Below are 16,348 nucleotides of genomic sequence, written 5' to 3'. Positions count from 1 at the left end.
AAGGTCTGCCTGGCTCTTCTCCCTCACTAGCAGGACGGAGCCGCCTCTGACCGTCTTCATACCCCGTGGGATTTGTGACCAGGGGAGCCTTTGAAAGAGGGTCAGAGAGGGCTGAGGGTCTGGGGGGGTCCCCTTCTAGAATGGCCCAGAAAGGCTCCCGGCACAGTCTCTGCTTTCATCGGGTAACCCGGGCCCCCAACTCTTGGGGGTCTGAGCCCAGCCAGCCCCTCCTCCCTCGGCTCCCAAAGGACCTACCAGGCCGGGCTCGCCGCTGTCCACCACCGAGGGTTTGCCTGCAGGTTTGTTCTGTGGCCCTGTCGGAACTGCTATGAGGAAAGGAAAGCTGGAGTCACAGCGGCCTGGCTGCAGGCAGAGGCCAGGCGGGTGGGAGCGTGCTCCCTCCAGCAGGGGCTCAGGTCAGGCCTGAGGGGGTCGGAGGTGGGGTGATTCCTGCCCCAGCCCAGGGAGGGCTCAGAGCCAGGAAGCGGTTTTCTGCTTGCAGGGAACGGGCCAGGGCCAGGTGGGGACAGGAGGAAAACTAGTGCCTGTAGTGTGCAGGAATGGGGCAGGTGTGAGGGTCAGAGGTGTCCTCTGATGCCCACACACTCTGGAAAGGACCCGGGGAGCGCTGTGGGGTCCAGGGGCTCCCCGAGGTGCTGGGAAGATTCATGACGGGTCTGAGCTTCCCCCCAGTGCACAAGGCAGAACGGACTTTGGGAGTCTCTTGTCTGAGGAAGGGATGGGGTTCAAGTGGCTTTGTATGTGCAAGGCCCTGGACCCCATCCCAGCCAGGCATGCTATATTTAGTCCCCCCCAAAAAAAAAATCACACATACACAGGAGCTGAAGTGATAGTACAGCAGGTAGGGGCCATGTCTTAACCCAGGTTCGATCCCTGGCATCCCATGTAGTCCCCCAAGCACCAGCAGGAGTTATTTCTGAGTGCAGAGCCAGGAGTAACCCCTGAGCATCGCTGGGTGTAACGCAACACACACACACACACACACACACACACACACACACAGAGGGGAGGTGGGAAGAAGGGAGGAAGGGAGGGAGGGAGAGAGGGAGAGAGGGAGGGAGGGAGGGAAGGAGGGAGGGAGGGAGAGCAGTTCCTGATGGTTTGGGTGGGATCAGGAGGGAGGAAGTGGTCGGTTGGTCAGCAAGGGGCTTGGCCAGCAACCCTGGGAGTAGACTTGTTGAGAAAGAAACAGGCTGTACTGTGTGCCCCCCACAACAGTAAAATAATAAAAGCAATAATCTTATCCAGCCCCCTCTTTGTGAGGATCAGGGACAGAGGCCCAGAGAGGGACAGCGGCACTTGTCCTGGTTGGGGCGGGGGGGGGGGGGGGCGGCCGCGCTGTGTGGGCCGTACTCTGCCTTACGCAGGGCTATTCCTGGCACAACAGTGCCCCCTGACAGTGCTCAGGAGAACATATGTGGTGCTGGGAGTTCAAGCTGGAGAGTTGCAGTTTGAGATTACTGGGATTGTTCAAATGCGGAAGTTCTGGGATGCGAGAGCGCCTTAGCCCCTGTGCTCTCTTCCCGACTTTAGCAGGAGGCCACACAGGTGGTCAGTAGCGGACAGGTCAGTTGGATCAAGCCTGAAGCTCCAAGCAGCAGCTGACTCTCCTGGAATTTTCAGAGGGGTTGCTCTAAAGCAACCAAGCAGTGCCTAGGGTCCTGTGGGCCCCTCCTGGCAATACTAAGCCGGTGGTTCACTGCCGGGACCCAAGGACGTGGCGCTACTTCGTCTCTGTGGAGCTGGGGACCGGCAGGACTGCACCCACTGTGCAAACAGCTGCTTTTCTACCATCAGTCCTACAGCTCCGTTCCGGGCTGGAGTTTAGACACACCCCACTCTCTGTTCTTTCTGGATCCTTGCAGGATGAAAGGTGGTGATGGTCATGATAAGACCACCAAGAGGGTGCTGTACCAACCCAGGGAGCGGTAATAGCACTGGGTACAAGGGGGACGGAGTAGGGGGTTACTATCTGCTTATTCACTTGAAGATACATTTCCAAGGGTGCTGAATGATTTTTTTTTTCTGAAAAGGAGGCAATATGCCAAATAAGTTTTGGAGGCTCTGAAATGCACCAGGTGTGGCTCTAAGGGTGTTACATATATTCACACCTTATGGGGGTGGGGTGGGACACACCCTGGGTGCTGGCAGTGCTCAGGAGCTACTTCTGCACCGTGCTTGGGGGTCACTCTGCTGTGCCAGGGACTGAGTCCAGGGTTGGGGCACTGCCTTAGAGGCATATCCCTGGCCCCACAGTAACACTTTTCGTTTGATTTTGCTTCTGTTTGGGGGTTGTGCTCAGGGTTTACTCCCAGCTGTGCTCAGGGGTTACTCCTGGCTCTGCAATCACGGATCACTCCTGGTGGAACTCGGGGTGCTGGGGATTGAACCTGGATCAACTGTGTGCAAGGCGAACGCCCCACCTGCTGTGCCGTCTCTCCGGCCCTGCCCCCCACCCCCCACCCACCCCCACCCCTGCCCAACACATTTTAGCCAGGAGTGCCCGGGAGAGAGCCAAGCGCCTGACCTACGGGGAGGCTGGTTTTGATGATGACAGGGTCCGGGAGCTTCCAGAAGCCATGGTCCTCATCCCAGCAGGACTCACGGCGGATCCTCTCCAGGTTGCTATAGTTACAGTCCCGGCGAATCAGGGGCTGCACCTGCTCCAGGAGCTGCTGGAAGAGCAGGGAGTCACGCTCCTGCCGGCGGATGGTGGCCAGGTAATCGATCTTCTCCAGCTCAAACTCCGACTGCAGATCTTTGATCTCCACCTCCGCTGCCCGAAGCTAAACGCAGAGGGGGGACATGCAGGGAGCAGGAAAGACATGGTGACATTTCACCTTCAGGCCAAGACTGCCCCTCCAGCCAGCCCCTTGCCCTCTGCTCACTAATCCACTGCCCCACACAATCCGACAGCCTCCCACCCCCACCGCCCAGCCAGCCTCCACCTGCCCTGTCCTTCTCTCCTCCCAGCATTTAAAGGAGCGAATACTACAGCCACAGGCCTGCAGGAATCAGCTCATCATAAACCCAACAGCCAGCCCTCAGTCACCACCGACACCCATACATTTTATCCTTCTAAAGGCTCCACATATAATGCAGCTCTAAACAATCTCAGATACTTGTACCAGGTCTTATAAGGGACGCAGAGGCATAAACTGTCAGACCTGCCAGCCCTGGTCTGTTACAATCTCTGCTTACAAGTGACAGAAGTAAGTCTGGGCAGCCAGACCCCCTTGATCTGATCATAGTTTTATATATGTATATATTACATATGTATCTTATGATTTTGAATTATAAGTCTTATACTTCTTTTGTTGAATTCATTCCCAAGCATTTATTTTGGTGTATTGCAACGGAAATTGTTTTCTTGGCTTATCTGCAGATTGTTCACTGCAGTTGTAAAGAAACACAATTGTGCCCATCCTGCAATCTGCTACACTCTTTAACCCTAGAAAAAAAATTATTTGGATTATTAGGATTTTATATATATAAAAAGATCATGTTGGGACCAGGGATGTGGTTCAATGATAGACCATCTGCCTTGCATTTGAGTTCTTAGTTCATTTTACAGCACCATGTGGTTCAATGAGCATGGAGACAGGAGTAGCTCCTGAATATCAAAAGGCATGATACAAAAACACAAACGAAAAATAGATATAGGGGGCCAGAGAGATAGTACAGTGAGTAGGGCGCTTGCCTTGCACGTGGCCATCCCAGGTTCAATCCCATCTTGTCCCCCAAGCACCGCCAAGAGTAATTCCTTAGTGCAGAGCCAGGAATAAGTTCTGAGCATTGCTGGGTGTGACCCCAAACAAAACCAAGCAAAAGAACCATCATGTTTCACAATAGCCAAAATCTGGAAATAACCCAAGTGCCCAAGAACAGATGACTGGTTAAAGAAACTTTGCTACATCTATACAATGGAATACTATGCAGCTGTTAGGAGAGGTGGAGTCATGAAATGTGCTTATAAATGGATAGACATGGAGAGTATCATGCTATGCGAAATGAGTCAGAAAGAGAGGGGGACAGACATAGAAGGACTGCACTCATTTGTGGAATATAAAATAACATAATACGAGACTGACACTCAAGGACAGTAGATAGAAGGGTCAGGAAGACTGCTCCATAGCTGGTAGCCTGCCTCATGAGTGGGCGGGGAGAAGGCAGCTGGACTAGAGAAGGGATCACTAAGAAAATGATGGTTGGAGGAATTGGTCTGCATGGGAGTTGTATGCCGAAAGTAGATAAAGGACCAAACATGATAACCTCTCAGTATCTGCATTGAAAACCATAATGCCCAAAAGTAGAGAGAGAGAGTATGGGGAGGTATTGTCTGCCATGGAGGCAGGGGGAGGGTGGGAAAGGGGGGGTATACCCAGGATATTGGTGGTGGGGAATGTGCACTGGTGGAGGGATGGGTGTTTGATCATTGTGTGATTGTAACCCAAACATGAAAGCTTGTAACTATCTCATGGTGAATCAATAAAATAAAAATTTTTAAAAAACCATCATGTCTTTTGCAAATAGAGAAGATTTTCCCTTTCTTTTTTTGGGGGGGGGGTCATACTATGACTTCAGCCCCTGCCCATTGTTTTTTTAAAGCAGATGCCTTTCACTCCACTCTTTTGCCTACCTCTCCTTGCTAGCACCTCTAGGCCAGTGTTGCATAGACATGGTCAAATGATTCCCCCCAAAGAAGCCCATCAAGTTCCCCTTTCAAGCCTGTGGAACCCAGCAGGCGGAGAGGCTGCTTTGGAAGAGGTGCTGCAGAGATGTGAAGGAGGAATGGGAGCAGACCTGGCACTGGAGGGAGCCTGCCCGCAGCACCCCTCTTCCCAGCTGTCTGATTGATGCATGTGTCATGGACCTGCGAGGAGAATGGACCTCTGTCCCACACCTCGCCGGACTCCTTCCTGCCGACCTGAAGACAGTCCCCTAGACGCTCTGAGAAGGACCGCAGTCCTGACACTGCGGTTTCAGCCTATAGAGTCTCTATTGCACGAACTCACTCCCAGCAGTGCTCTGGGATTGAATGCTGAGCCCTTTCCCACCCCAGCCTGCTGGGAGTCGAAGCAGAGGAATCAGCCACAAGGTACCCAGACTTTGACCTCTAGAACTTCAAAGTTATAAATCATAAATCATAAATTCTCGTTGCAATGGGGAGAAATGCTCCCATAGCAACAGGATGGTAATTAAAAGCTCTATTCTGGTTTTGGTCTGGGGGCCACACCTGATGGTGCTCTGGGGCTACTCCAGGTAGCACTTGGGGGGGACCCTGTGGTGCTCAGGATTGAATCTGGGCCTCTCACTTGCAAATCTTGTGGATTAGTCTCTTGAACTATCTCCCTGCCTTGCAAAGCTTTATTTAAAACTGCAGTTCTTGGGCCAGGAGAAAGTGTGAGGGCCCTAGCTCTGGCACCACAGGAACTCCTGGGCATTGTCAGGTGGAGCCCTGGAGACCCTCAAGCATGATCAGGGTGGCCTAGATGCTTCCCAAGCACTGCCAGGCCCTCACATCTCAGCACCCTAGGACCCTGGCATTGAACTGCTCAACCCAGTCGATCAAGTATTACTGAGAGTAGCCCGTAGGTCCCCTGAGCACTTCTTAGGAATCACCTCCCCCCACCCAACACACACACACACACACACACACACACACACACACAAACCCTTCACTTCCTATAAAGTTATAGTCATCAAAACTGCATGGTGGGGGCTGGAGATGTAGGACAGTCAGCCAAGCATTTGATTTGTACGCAGCCAATTTGGGTTCAATTTCCAGCATCCCAGATGGTCCCCCAATCCTGGCTAGGAGAGATCCTTGAGCGCAGAGCCAGGAGAAAGCCCTGAGCACAGCTGGCCATGGTCCAAAAACAAAAATGGGAGAAAAAAACACTGCATAGTACTGGAGTAAATGCAGACTCTCAGATCAGTATAATAGAACTGAGAGCCCAGAGACAAAGCCTCAGGGTGTACGGATGGTTAAAACCCCTTCAAGAGATGGTGCTGTGGGACCAGAGTGACTGCAGAGTGGGTAGTGAGTGTGTGCTCCCTAACTGGGTGCCATCTCCCATATGGTCCTCTGAGCATCCCCAGGAGTAATTCCTGAGTGCAGAGCCAGGAGTAACCCTTGAGCATTGCCAGGCATGGACCAAAACCAAAACACAAAAAAGGAAAAGAAAAGGAAGAGGCTGGAGTGATAGCACAGCGGGTAGGGCATTTGCCTTGCACGCGGCCAACCCGGTTCAATTCCCAGCATCCCATATGGTCCCCTGAGCACCGCCAGGGGTAATTCCTGAGTGCAGAGCCAGGAGTAACCCCTGTGCATTGCCAGGTGTGACCCAAAAAGAAAAAAAAAAAGAAAGAAAGAAAAGAAAAGAAAAAGAAATGGTTCTGGGAAAACTGACAGCCACATGCAAAGAAAAATTTTTTTGCCATATGTAAAAAAAATTGTATACATATATATGCATATATATGAAACTAGACCCCTCTCTCACATGATACAATAGATTAATTCAAAATGGATTAAAGATCTTGATATCCATTAAGTACATCAAGGAAAACATCAGCAGAACCCTCCACGATATTGTCTTTTATTTTCAAAGTAGATGCTTTTCATTTCACATTTTCTGCCTAGTAAAAATAGGAGCATTTTTATATTCAGTGAGATGATCCCCCTGGCAAAGAAAACAAAATGAGGGATAAGCAAATGGAATCATGTCAAGCTTAAATTATTCTGCACAAAGAAAATGAGACCAAAAAGGACACACAGGCTGACTGGGAGAAAATATTCACACACCAAAGGGCTACTTTCCAAGATGTATAAAGCACTCACAAAGCTCAAATACAATAAAATAAAACAAGTAACCCCATAAAAATAGGGAGAGAGAGCTGGAATGATAGTACAGCAGGTAGGGGGTTTGCTTTATACACAGCCAACCTGGGTCCGATCTCCGGTATCCCATATGGTGCCCTGAGCACTGCCAAAAGTGATTCCTGAGTGCAAAGCCAGGAGTAACCCCTAAGCATCGCCGGTTGTGACCAAAAAAGCAAAAATAAATAAATAAATAAATAAATAAAAAGACATACTGATGGCCAATAAGCATATGTGAAAAAGTGTTCATCTTCATTGATTATCAGGGAGGTATACATCAAAGCAACTGTCACTGTCACTATCATCCCGTTGCTCATCGATTTGTTCGAGCGGGCACCAGTAATGCCTCTCATAGAGAGACTTATTGTTACTGTTTTTGGCATATCCAATACGCATGGGTAGCTTGCCAGGCTCTGCTGTGCGGGCTCCATACTCTCGGTAGCTTGCCGAGCTCTCCGAGAGGGGTGGAGGAATCGAACACGGGTCGGCCTCATGAAAGGAGAACGCCGTACCGCTGTGCTATCGCTCCAGCCCATGAAAACAACAATGATGTATATTTGTAAAAACTCACATCAGTTTTTATGTAGACCGTGAGAATGGCCTACATTAAAAATCTGGAAACAACCAGTGCTGGCGAGGATGCAGGGAAAAAGAAACCTCATCCGCTGTTGGTGCGAATGGTCTCTGATTCTGTATCTATGGAAAATGGTGTAGAGACGTCTCTGAAAATTAAGAACAGACATTCCATATGACCCAGCAATTCCTCGCCTGGGTATCTATCCCAAGAACAGTAAAACTTGAACCTGTCAGGATATATGCACATCTATGTTTACTGTGGCATTACTTCCACAGTCTGGAAATAACCCAGTGACTAACAACAGATGAGTGGTTAATCAAATTTTTACACACACACACACACACACACACACACACACACACACACACACACACAATGGATTATTACCAGCTTCAAGAAAAGAAAAACGCTCCAGGCCGCTTTCCACATGCTCAGGCCGAGCCTCACATATGAGTGAAGTCCCACGGAACCCAGGTAATGTGGAACTTTGTGATCTCGGACTCTGGGCTCAAGGGGACCCAGGAGCAGAGATCCTCTGCCTGCTTCCCCAATCTCCGGTGACCCAGGGGTCACACCCATAAGCCACCTCCTGCCGGTGCCAGATAATCTCCTCAGCGGCCACCCTCCAGAACTCACGGCTGCTTCTCCCAGAAGGGAGCATAAAATGAGGTCCCCATAATCATGCCACTGGACTCCGCACCAGGGGTGCCCCAGAGCGGGGTGGGTGAGAAACCTCCCCGCCCCAAGGAACCCAGCCCTGGCAGCCGACCTCCACCACCACCACCACGCTCCAGGCCACTTTCTACACTCTCAGGCCAAGCCCCACTCATGAGTGAACATATTCCTGGACTGCGCAGCCGCAAAGTAACCGCGTGACACATCATCATAAAGGGAAATACTTATATATGCCTCTTGGGGAGCCCGGCAAGCTACCGAGAGTATCCCACCCTCATGGAAGAGACTGGCAAGCTCCCTGTGGCATAATGAATATGCCAAATACAGTAACAATAACAGGTCTCATTCCCCTGACCCTAAAAAGAGCCTCCAATCATTGGGAAAAACGAGTAAGGAGAAGCTGCTAAAGTCTCAGGGCTGGGCTGAATGGAGACGTTACTAGCACCCACTCGAATAAATCAATGAGCAATGGGATGACAGTGATACGGTGATACAGTGATGAGAAAAGATGCCATTTTGAAATTTTCTACAACCAGGATGGAAATGGAAAGAATTATGCAGAAGTGAGAAGGCAGAAGACAAATACCACACTGACATCATTCAGATATGGAGTACAAATAAAGCAAGGGATAGCCTATCACCGGGGAAAATAAACCAAGATATTGTCAATAAAATAGTAACTGGTGTGGGAAAAGGGATGCTGGTGTGAGATGGATCCTTGGGAGCACACAGTAGCATTGCTCTGAGGGTGGGGTGATAGAGCAACACTGTAAGAATAAAACAATGACACAGCAAGCCTATTGTAGCCGCATTACCTCAATAAAAATAAGTTTAAAAATAAAACTGCAATTTATGGGTCAAGGATGTGGCTCAGCGGTACAGCATTTGCTTTGCATGTGGGGGGGGCACTGGGTTTTTGGTCCCAGGCATTAAAAAAAAATAAAATTAGGTGGGGCTGGAGCAATAGCACAGCGGGTAGGGCATTTGCCTTGCATGCGGCCGACCCGGGCTCAATTCCCGGTATCCAATATGGTCCCCCGAGCACCGCCAGGGGTAATTCCTGAGTGCAGAGCCAGGAGTAGCCCCTGTGCATCGCCAGGTGTGACCCAAAAAGCAAAAAAAAAAAAATTAAATTAAAAATAAAATAAATATCAATAAAATAAAAATAAAACGGCACTTTACTATTTAAACAGCAGAGGGTGCTACTGAACTGAGGACGCTGTGGAAACCTTCACCCTAGCTTTCAAGTGCTACTTCAAGTGCAGAAAAACAAGACCCAGCAAGATAAGCAGAAAGAGCAGATGGATCTCGTCAAAGCTACTATAAGCAGCAGGAAATGAAAATCAAAGCATTTCAGTCCAAGGAAGTCTTCAAAGCACAAGCATGAAAGACGGAACAGCTGAAAGAACGCAAGGGCCCGGTGTGAATTAAATTTCTCTAAACAAGTATTTGCAGATATGAAAATTTCAAATCAGAGAAAGGAAAATGATCAAAACTGAAGAAGGACCAGGGACATGGCTCAGTACCAGAGCACTCGCCTTGCACAGGTGCGGGGCTGGCTCGATCCCTGACACTGCCCTCCCCCCAACAAACACAGAATCAAAAATGAGAAAGTCAGGGCTGGAGCAATAGCACAGCAGGTAGGGCGTTTGCCTTGCATGCGGCCGACCCGGGTTCGATTCCCAGCATCCCATATGGTTCCCTGAGCACCGCCAGGAGTGATTCCTGAGTGCAGAGCCAGGAGTAACCCCTGTGCATCGCCAGGTGTGACCCAAAAAGCAAAAAAAAAAAAAAAAAAGAGAGAGAGAGAGAGAAAGTCATAAAATGGGACACTAAGCTAACTCAGGACAGAATTTTTTAAAGTTTAATTTTAATTTAATCTTGTTTTAATTTTTGCTTTTTGGGGCCACACCCAGTGTGCTCAAGGGTTGTCCCTGGCTCTGCATTCCTGGAGGGGGGTGTCTCAGGATGCCAGGAATCAAACCCAGGTCAGCCACAAGCAAGGCGGGCACCCTACCTGCTGTACTCTCTCTCCAGCTCCTCAGGATAGAATTTTTAAAATACATGGAGCCAGTGGCTGTATCACCCTATTTAAAATTTTAGAATTCCTGGAGTTAATTAATGACATCCTATACTCTACACCACTGATGTACCAGGAGGAACACATCACATTGGGTGGGCTGTAAAGTAGATGAAGACCTATCTCAATTTAAAAAAATATTAACACACAAGGCTCAGCCTGTAACAACATGTTAGTAATCTCTTATGCAAGGGTTTAATAATTCCAGGGTGAGATTCAACAATCTTTACACACCTTCTAAGGCAACTTTTTTTTTATATCATTTTTAGCAAATCATTCATGACAAGCAATACAAAATAAATTATTTAGGGCCTGCTATTGGGACAGGCTTGGGGGGTGTTTGATAACATTCGAAATAATGGTGGTGGGAAGGTTTAATGGTGATGGAATTGCTGTTGGAATATTGAGTGTAATTAATTATTGTGAACAACTTTATAAAAAATAAAATTAATAAAGATTAAAAAAGAAACTCGGAGGCAGGCTGAAGCGATAGCTCACTGGCTGAGTGCGGGTTTTACAAACAGGAGGTGTCGGGATTCAACCCCTGGTACCACATTGTCCCTAACCACTGCTGGGGAGTGACCACAGCCCCCAAGCACAGAACCAGGAGTAAAGCACTGGTCTAGTGGGCGGTGGGGGATGGATCTCGGCGCTTCAGTGGTGAGGATAGTTGTGGTAATGCTGTCCCCTTAAATCAGACCAACATCTATATTCCTGCAAGCCAATAAATGGATGAAAATAACTTATGGAAAGCACAGAGCCATGTGGGGACGCTCCTTTCCGGCCCCGCGCGAGATCGACCCCGGAGGCAACTAAACCACTTTGGACACGAGCGGCGCCCCCAAAATGCCTCCAAACTGTGTGCTCGGAGCTTCTGGCCCAGGCGCTGCCAGCGAGTGATGCAATTACCAAAAGAATTTTCCCTGGACTTCATATAGAAATCCAAAACCGCGCAGCTGCAATAGCAGCCGCGCGACCTAATATCTCTTGATTGTCAGCAACGTGTAAATGTTCCTTTTTGGCAGGGCTTAACGTGGGGGGAAACTCCAAACAATAGTACTAAGTTTTTTGTTGAAGGGTAAAAGATTGTAGCGATAGAATTTTAGGCAGAATTTTCCCTGGACTTTATATAGAAACCCAAAACCGCGCGGCCGCGGCAGCCTAATGTCATCTAACCATCAGCAATATGAAATGGTTCCTTTGTAATGGGTTGGACTTTGGGGGGACCATAATAGGGTTAAAGTTTGTAGCGATGTGTAATTTCTGGCTGTACTTTCCCTGGACTTTATACAGAAATTCAAAGCCGCGAGGCCGCTGTCATGGCCGTGCAACCTATTGTCATTTAATCATCACCAATATGAAATGGTTCCCTTTTAACGGGTCGGACTTTGGTGGGAAATCCTAACAAGAATAGTAAGTCTTTTGCTGAAATATTGAAGGCTACCAAAGTGGTAGCCATCTCTATAGACTGAACTAAGCCATATCCCCACGCCGGCTGAGAAGAAATATCCTTCTTTCTCGGGAAGAAACGCGGCGTGGCATTAACCATAATATGATGTCCATTAAGCTGACACGGACCTGGTGGCGTGGGAATGGGATACAAGGGAATAAATTATTATGTACTTGGAACAGCGGGACGCTGGTGGAATCTTGAGCCGGGGCCGATACCAGCGTATTACTTTTGGTTCCAGAAACTGCTTGCAGACATTCTACCAGACTATCAACTAAGCCAGAGCCCCACGCCGGCTGATGACGAGAAATAACCATCTTTTTTGGTTTGTTTTCCCTTTGTCAGGCAGCATGGTGATTACTAAACAGGCGTGATCTCGGTGGCGCGGGACGAGGGGGGAAAAAATAGAAAAGTTATGTAACAAACAGCGGGACTTAATATCTCTACATTCTCAGCAATGGAGAGCCATCAAATGCTTCCTTGACAGTGGGACTGTCTTTTCTTTTTTGGGGGGAAACCCTAGCAACAATAGTGAGTTATGTGTTGAAACATGGACTGTAACCAAGATAAAGCGTAAACGAAGTGAAACTTATCACTTACAAGGGCGGGGACTGGGGGGGCGGGAGGGGGCGGGAGGTATAATGGGGTGGTTGGTGATGGAATATGGGCACGGGTGAAGGGAAGGGTGTTTGAGTATTGTATAACTGACGTAATCCTGAGAACTATGTAACCCTCCACATGGTGATTCAATAAAATTTAAATTAAAAATAAATAAATAAAATTAAATTACACCAAAAAAAAAAAAAAACTTATGGAGGCCAAATCACAGGGTATCCAAGGGTGAAGCAATCAGACTGAAAACGAAACCTGGGATATTATGGAAAGGAATGAAGATAACCACCTCGCCAACCCAAAAGGCAGAGGTTGGAGGAGGAGATATGTGTCTCTGAGCTTCAGGCTTCAGTGGGGTCCTTTACTTGCCCGTATCGGAGGTGGGGGGCAGGTGGCCAGGGACAGGCAGTAACAGGCAGCATGCAGGAAGCAGGGGACCAGCTTATGGGCCCTTACCTCCATCCTGGCCTCACCTCCTCACCTCCTGGACATATATTGGCCTCTTTTCTGCGCCTGGAGTAGGACCCTCGTCGGCACTTGGTCTAGAAGGTTACTCTTGATCTCAGCCAGTGCAGTTCTGTGCAGAGCTCAGGGTCTCACAGGCTGGGCACGTGCTCCACCTCTTACGCCAGCCTGCCCCTGAGAGAGTGTCCTCTCCCCTCCTCTCCTCCCCTCTCCCCTCCTCTCCCCTCCTCTCCCCTCCTCTCCCCTCCCCTCCCCTCCCCTCCCCTCCCCTCCCCTCCCCTCCCCGCTTGTCAGGAGGTGGGAGTCTTGCAAGCTATGCTCAGGGGGTGCAGGGGCGACTTCAGGGACACGAGGGCACCAGCAGTGCTGGGTGCCGGGTGGCGCCTGGACACACAGGGCTGAGGGAATGCCTGGGCCCCTAAGCAGCCCCCATGCTGGCCACCAGAACCTTTCTTTCTTAGCTGGCACGCCCCACCTTAGGGTCCACCCCCTGTACCCTGACTCAGGTGGTCCCAGGAACTTAAGGGGTTTGGTTTATACTCAATAATCCGTCCCAATGCTGTTTACAAGGGGAACTGCTCTTTGTAGAAATGAGTCAAGTCGTTTCTTTATAGTTTCTGCACTTACATTTTATAGTTAACAACAACAACAACAACAACAACAAAACCCAAAAAACAAATAGGCTGGAGAGACAGGAAGCAGGTAGGGCATCTGCCCTGCACGAGGCTGCCTGGGTTGGCTCCCCGGGTATCCCATAGGGTCTGCCAAGCACTGTCAAGAATCATTCCCGAGAACAGAGCCCGAGTAAGTGCCCTGAGCACTGCTGGGCGTGGCCCCAAACAAACAAAAACCAATACCTCCCCACCCCCAAACACACACACACACACACACACACACACACACACACACACACACACCCCTCATATTCCCTTCCTAGTGTGTTCACTCACTGCGGCTCTCTTGTTGTTCTGTTGTGATATTCACACATACACACACACACACACACACACACACATACACACACCACGCTCACTGGGCACAAGCTCCAGATGTGGGCACTGCAGTGGCCCTGCCCAGAATTGCAGCCACCAGGGCACATAGACAGGGACACTGAGTCAAAGCTGGCGTTGAGATAGGAGGAGAGGCGCAGTGGCTCCGTGTGAGTCAGGTCCTTAGTGTCCCTTGCACTGAATTCAATCCTGCAACCCTGAGATCCATCTCCAGGTCACGCCCGGTGGGTGTGTGCAAACACCTGGACCAAGCTCCGCAGCCTAGGGCTGACCCCTGGCAAGCACATCTGTGGCTGCCACCGCTCCAGAGCGTGGCTCTGCCAAGAGCACGCGTGCCAGCCCTGCAACCAGAGGAGAGCCTCCCACCACCAACACACGTGGACCCCAGCCACTGCCACGGCATCGGTGGAGGGAAGGGAGGGCGGTCAAGAACGGCAGGAAGTGGATCTGGTGCCCGCCTGCACGCTGAGCCGGGGGGGCCTACCTTCCTCTGCATCTTCTCCAGCATCTTGCTCTTCGCCCGCACTTCCTCCTGGATGGAGTCGTAGACCCTGAGCAGCACCCAGTCGCCGCTGTCCTCGTCCGAGTTCTGCAGGGCCGCCACCAGCTGCTTCTTGCGCTCATCCGCGTACCGCTTCCGCCGCCGGTGCTTCTCCTTCAGGTCCTTGTTCTTGGCCTGCTCCCCGCCTACCACCTGCTGCTCCAGCAGCTGCAAACTGCCGATGTGCAGGAGAGAGCAAGCGTGAGAGCAGCTGAGCTCTGCTCTCCTGCACGCGCTCCCCAGGCCTTCCCCGCGGAGCTGGGCACAGAGGCGGGGAGGGGTGCCCGCCCAGCGCTAGGGCCCGGAGTCCCACCCCACAGACCCCCTCGACTGGGGCTGAGTGCAGGCTCGGGTGGGGGCAGGCAAGAGGCCGCGGGCACGAGCGGAACTGCCCGGGGTGGGCAATGCTCGCTCCCCGCGGGTGTGCCGTCCAGCAAGGCCGGGCCCGGGACGGGGATTTCTCAGAGTGGGGGGTGGCCGGCGTCCGTGAGAGCAGCCCCTGAGAGCCGGCCTGTGGCCACAAACGGGGGCACGTGGAGGGGGGTGGGCAGGTGCCTGTCCTCTGGGAGGGTTGGGAACAGCCGCACTGTAATCCCTAAACACTGATAATGAGGGATCCCCGAAAAGTGCAGCGCCTACGTTTAAAAAACTAAAACAGAGTCAGGAATATTTCTTCTGTTTGTTAGTCTTGTTTGGGGGCCACACCTGGCGGTGCTCAGGGCTCACCCCTGGCAGGGCTCAGAGGACCATATGTCAGGATTCGAACCTGGGTCGGAGGCAGGGAAGGCAAGTGCCCTACCCGCTGTTCACTCTCTCCGATCCCCAAGCAAGGGACATTTCTATCCAAAAGGCCTGAGTGGTTGGTGTTCTGCCCTTTAAAGGCACACGGTTTTTGTTGATTATTTGGGGGCCACAACTGGTGGTGCCCAAGGGCTGAGTTGGTGATGCCAGTGGGCCCGCCCTCATGCTCCATCACAGATGGAAAAACAGAGGTGTTAAGTGAGGTGTTAGGTGACTTGCACATGGATCAGCCCAGACCCCACCCGACCAGGGCGCCGTGGGGGTCTGTGTCAGGGGCAGGGAACCTTGACCCCTGAGGGACCCTGAAGCCTGAAAACCAGGCTCCCCTTGGTGGGCTCTGGTGGCACCAGAGTACCCGCCTAGGGCCCACGGCTCCGGGTTCCGAGCTTACCGGGCGAGCACCTGCAGCTGGTCCACCGGGGCGGTCAGGCCGTCGGTCAGCACTGCCACCTCCATGTCTGCACTGTCCCTCTTCCCGCTCGTTGGGGGCTGGGACACGGACTCCAGCCCTGAGCTGGCCTCTGCTGGCACGGCCACAGACTCAGACAGTTCCTGGCCCAGGTCTGCCTCCTGCACACAGAGAAAAGGAGGTGGAGGCCGCAGCGCCCCCCCCCCCCCGCACCACCATGCACTTGTGGCGGCCTTCACTGAGATGGGGCATCCCCATGCCTCCAAGCCTCGGGCCACAGCCCCTGCTCAGAGACACTCAACTCTTAGAATCAGCATTTCCACCTGCACCCGGTCTCTCTCTCTCACCCCTCACCATCCGGGCTCCCTGGGTGGCCAGCGACTTTCCTTCTTATGGGGGGAGGGAGAGGTCATACTCTAGTGCTCAGGAACCCCCAGCTCTCGGTGCTCACAAGTTGCTCCCGGCAGTGCTCGGAGGACCACACGGTGCCAGGGATCAAACCCAGGGCCCCAGTGTGCAAACTAATACACTCCAGCAGGGCAGTGTTTTTTTTGCTTTTGGGGTCACACCCGGCGATGCACAGGGGTTACTCCTGGCTCTGCACTCAGGAATTACTCCTGGCAGTGCTCGGAGGACCACATGGAATGCTGGGAATCAAACCCAGGTCGGACGTGTACAAGGCAAACACCCTACCCGCTGTGCCACCCCTCCAGCCTGGCAGTTTTCTTGAAACCCAGATTGAACCACAGCCTGAGGCGCAAGCACTGATACCTACATATGACCCCCCTGTACCACCGCAGAAAATGTGCGAGGCACGTGTGAGTCAG

The 16,348-nt window shown here is 51.4% G+C and overlaps 1 protein-coding gene across 11 annotated transcripts in view; it reads right to left on the bottom strand.

Annotated features, from left to right (window-relative positions):
- KIF17 (kinesin family member 17) overlaps positions 1–16,348 on the bottom strand; it is a 43,789-nt gene that overhangs the window by 4,548 nt on the left and 22,893 nt on the right. For 4 of the 11 annotated variants that reach the window (XM_055140546.1, XM_055140543.1, XM_055140547.1 and 1 more), the window contains 4 exons: positions 15,504–15,682; positions 14,255–14,486; positions 2,549–2,807; positions 256–326 (listed from right to left, as the gene is read on the bottom strand). In XM_055140546.1, the coding sequence (XP_054996521.1) occupies positions 256–326; positions 2,549–2,807; positions 14,255–14,486; positions 15,504–15,682 (741 nt within the window). The remainder of the gene's footprint in view (positions 1–255; positions 327–2,548; positions 2,808–14,254; positions 14,487–15,503; positions 15,683–16,348) is intronic. The other 7 variants (XM_004603685.2, XM_055140545.1, XM_055140550.1 and 4 more) reach the window with 4 other exon arrangements.

Source organism: Sorex araneus, chromosome 5 (genome assembly GCF_027595985.1).
Source record: "Sorex araneus isolate mSorAra2 chromosome 5, mSorAra2.pri, whole genome shotgun sequence".
NCBI classification, from domain to species: Eukaryota; Metazoa; Chordata; class Mammalia; order Eulipotyphla; family Soricidae; genus Sorex; species Sorex araneus.
This window is presented reverse-complemented; position numbering and strand designations above follow the sequence as displayed.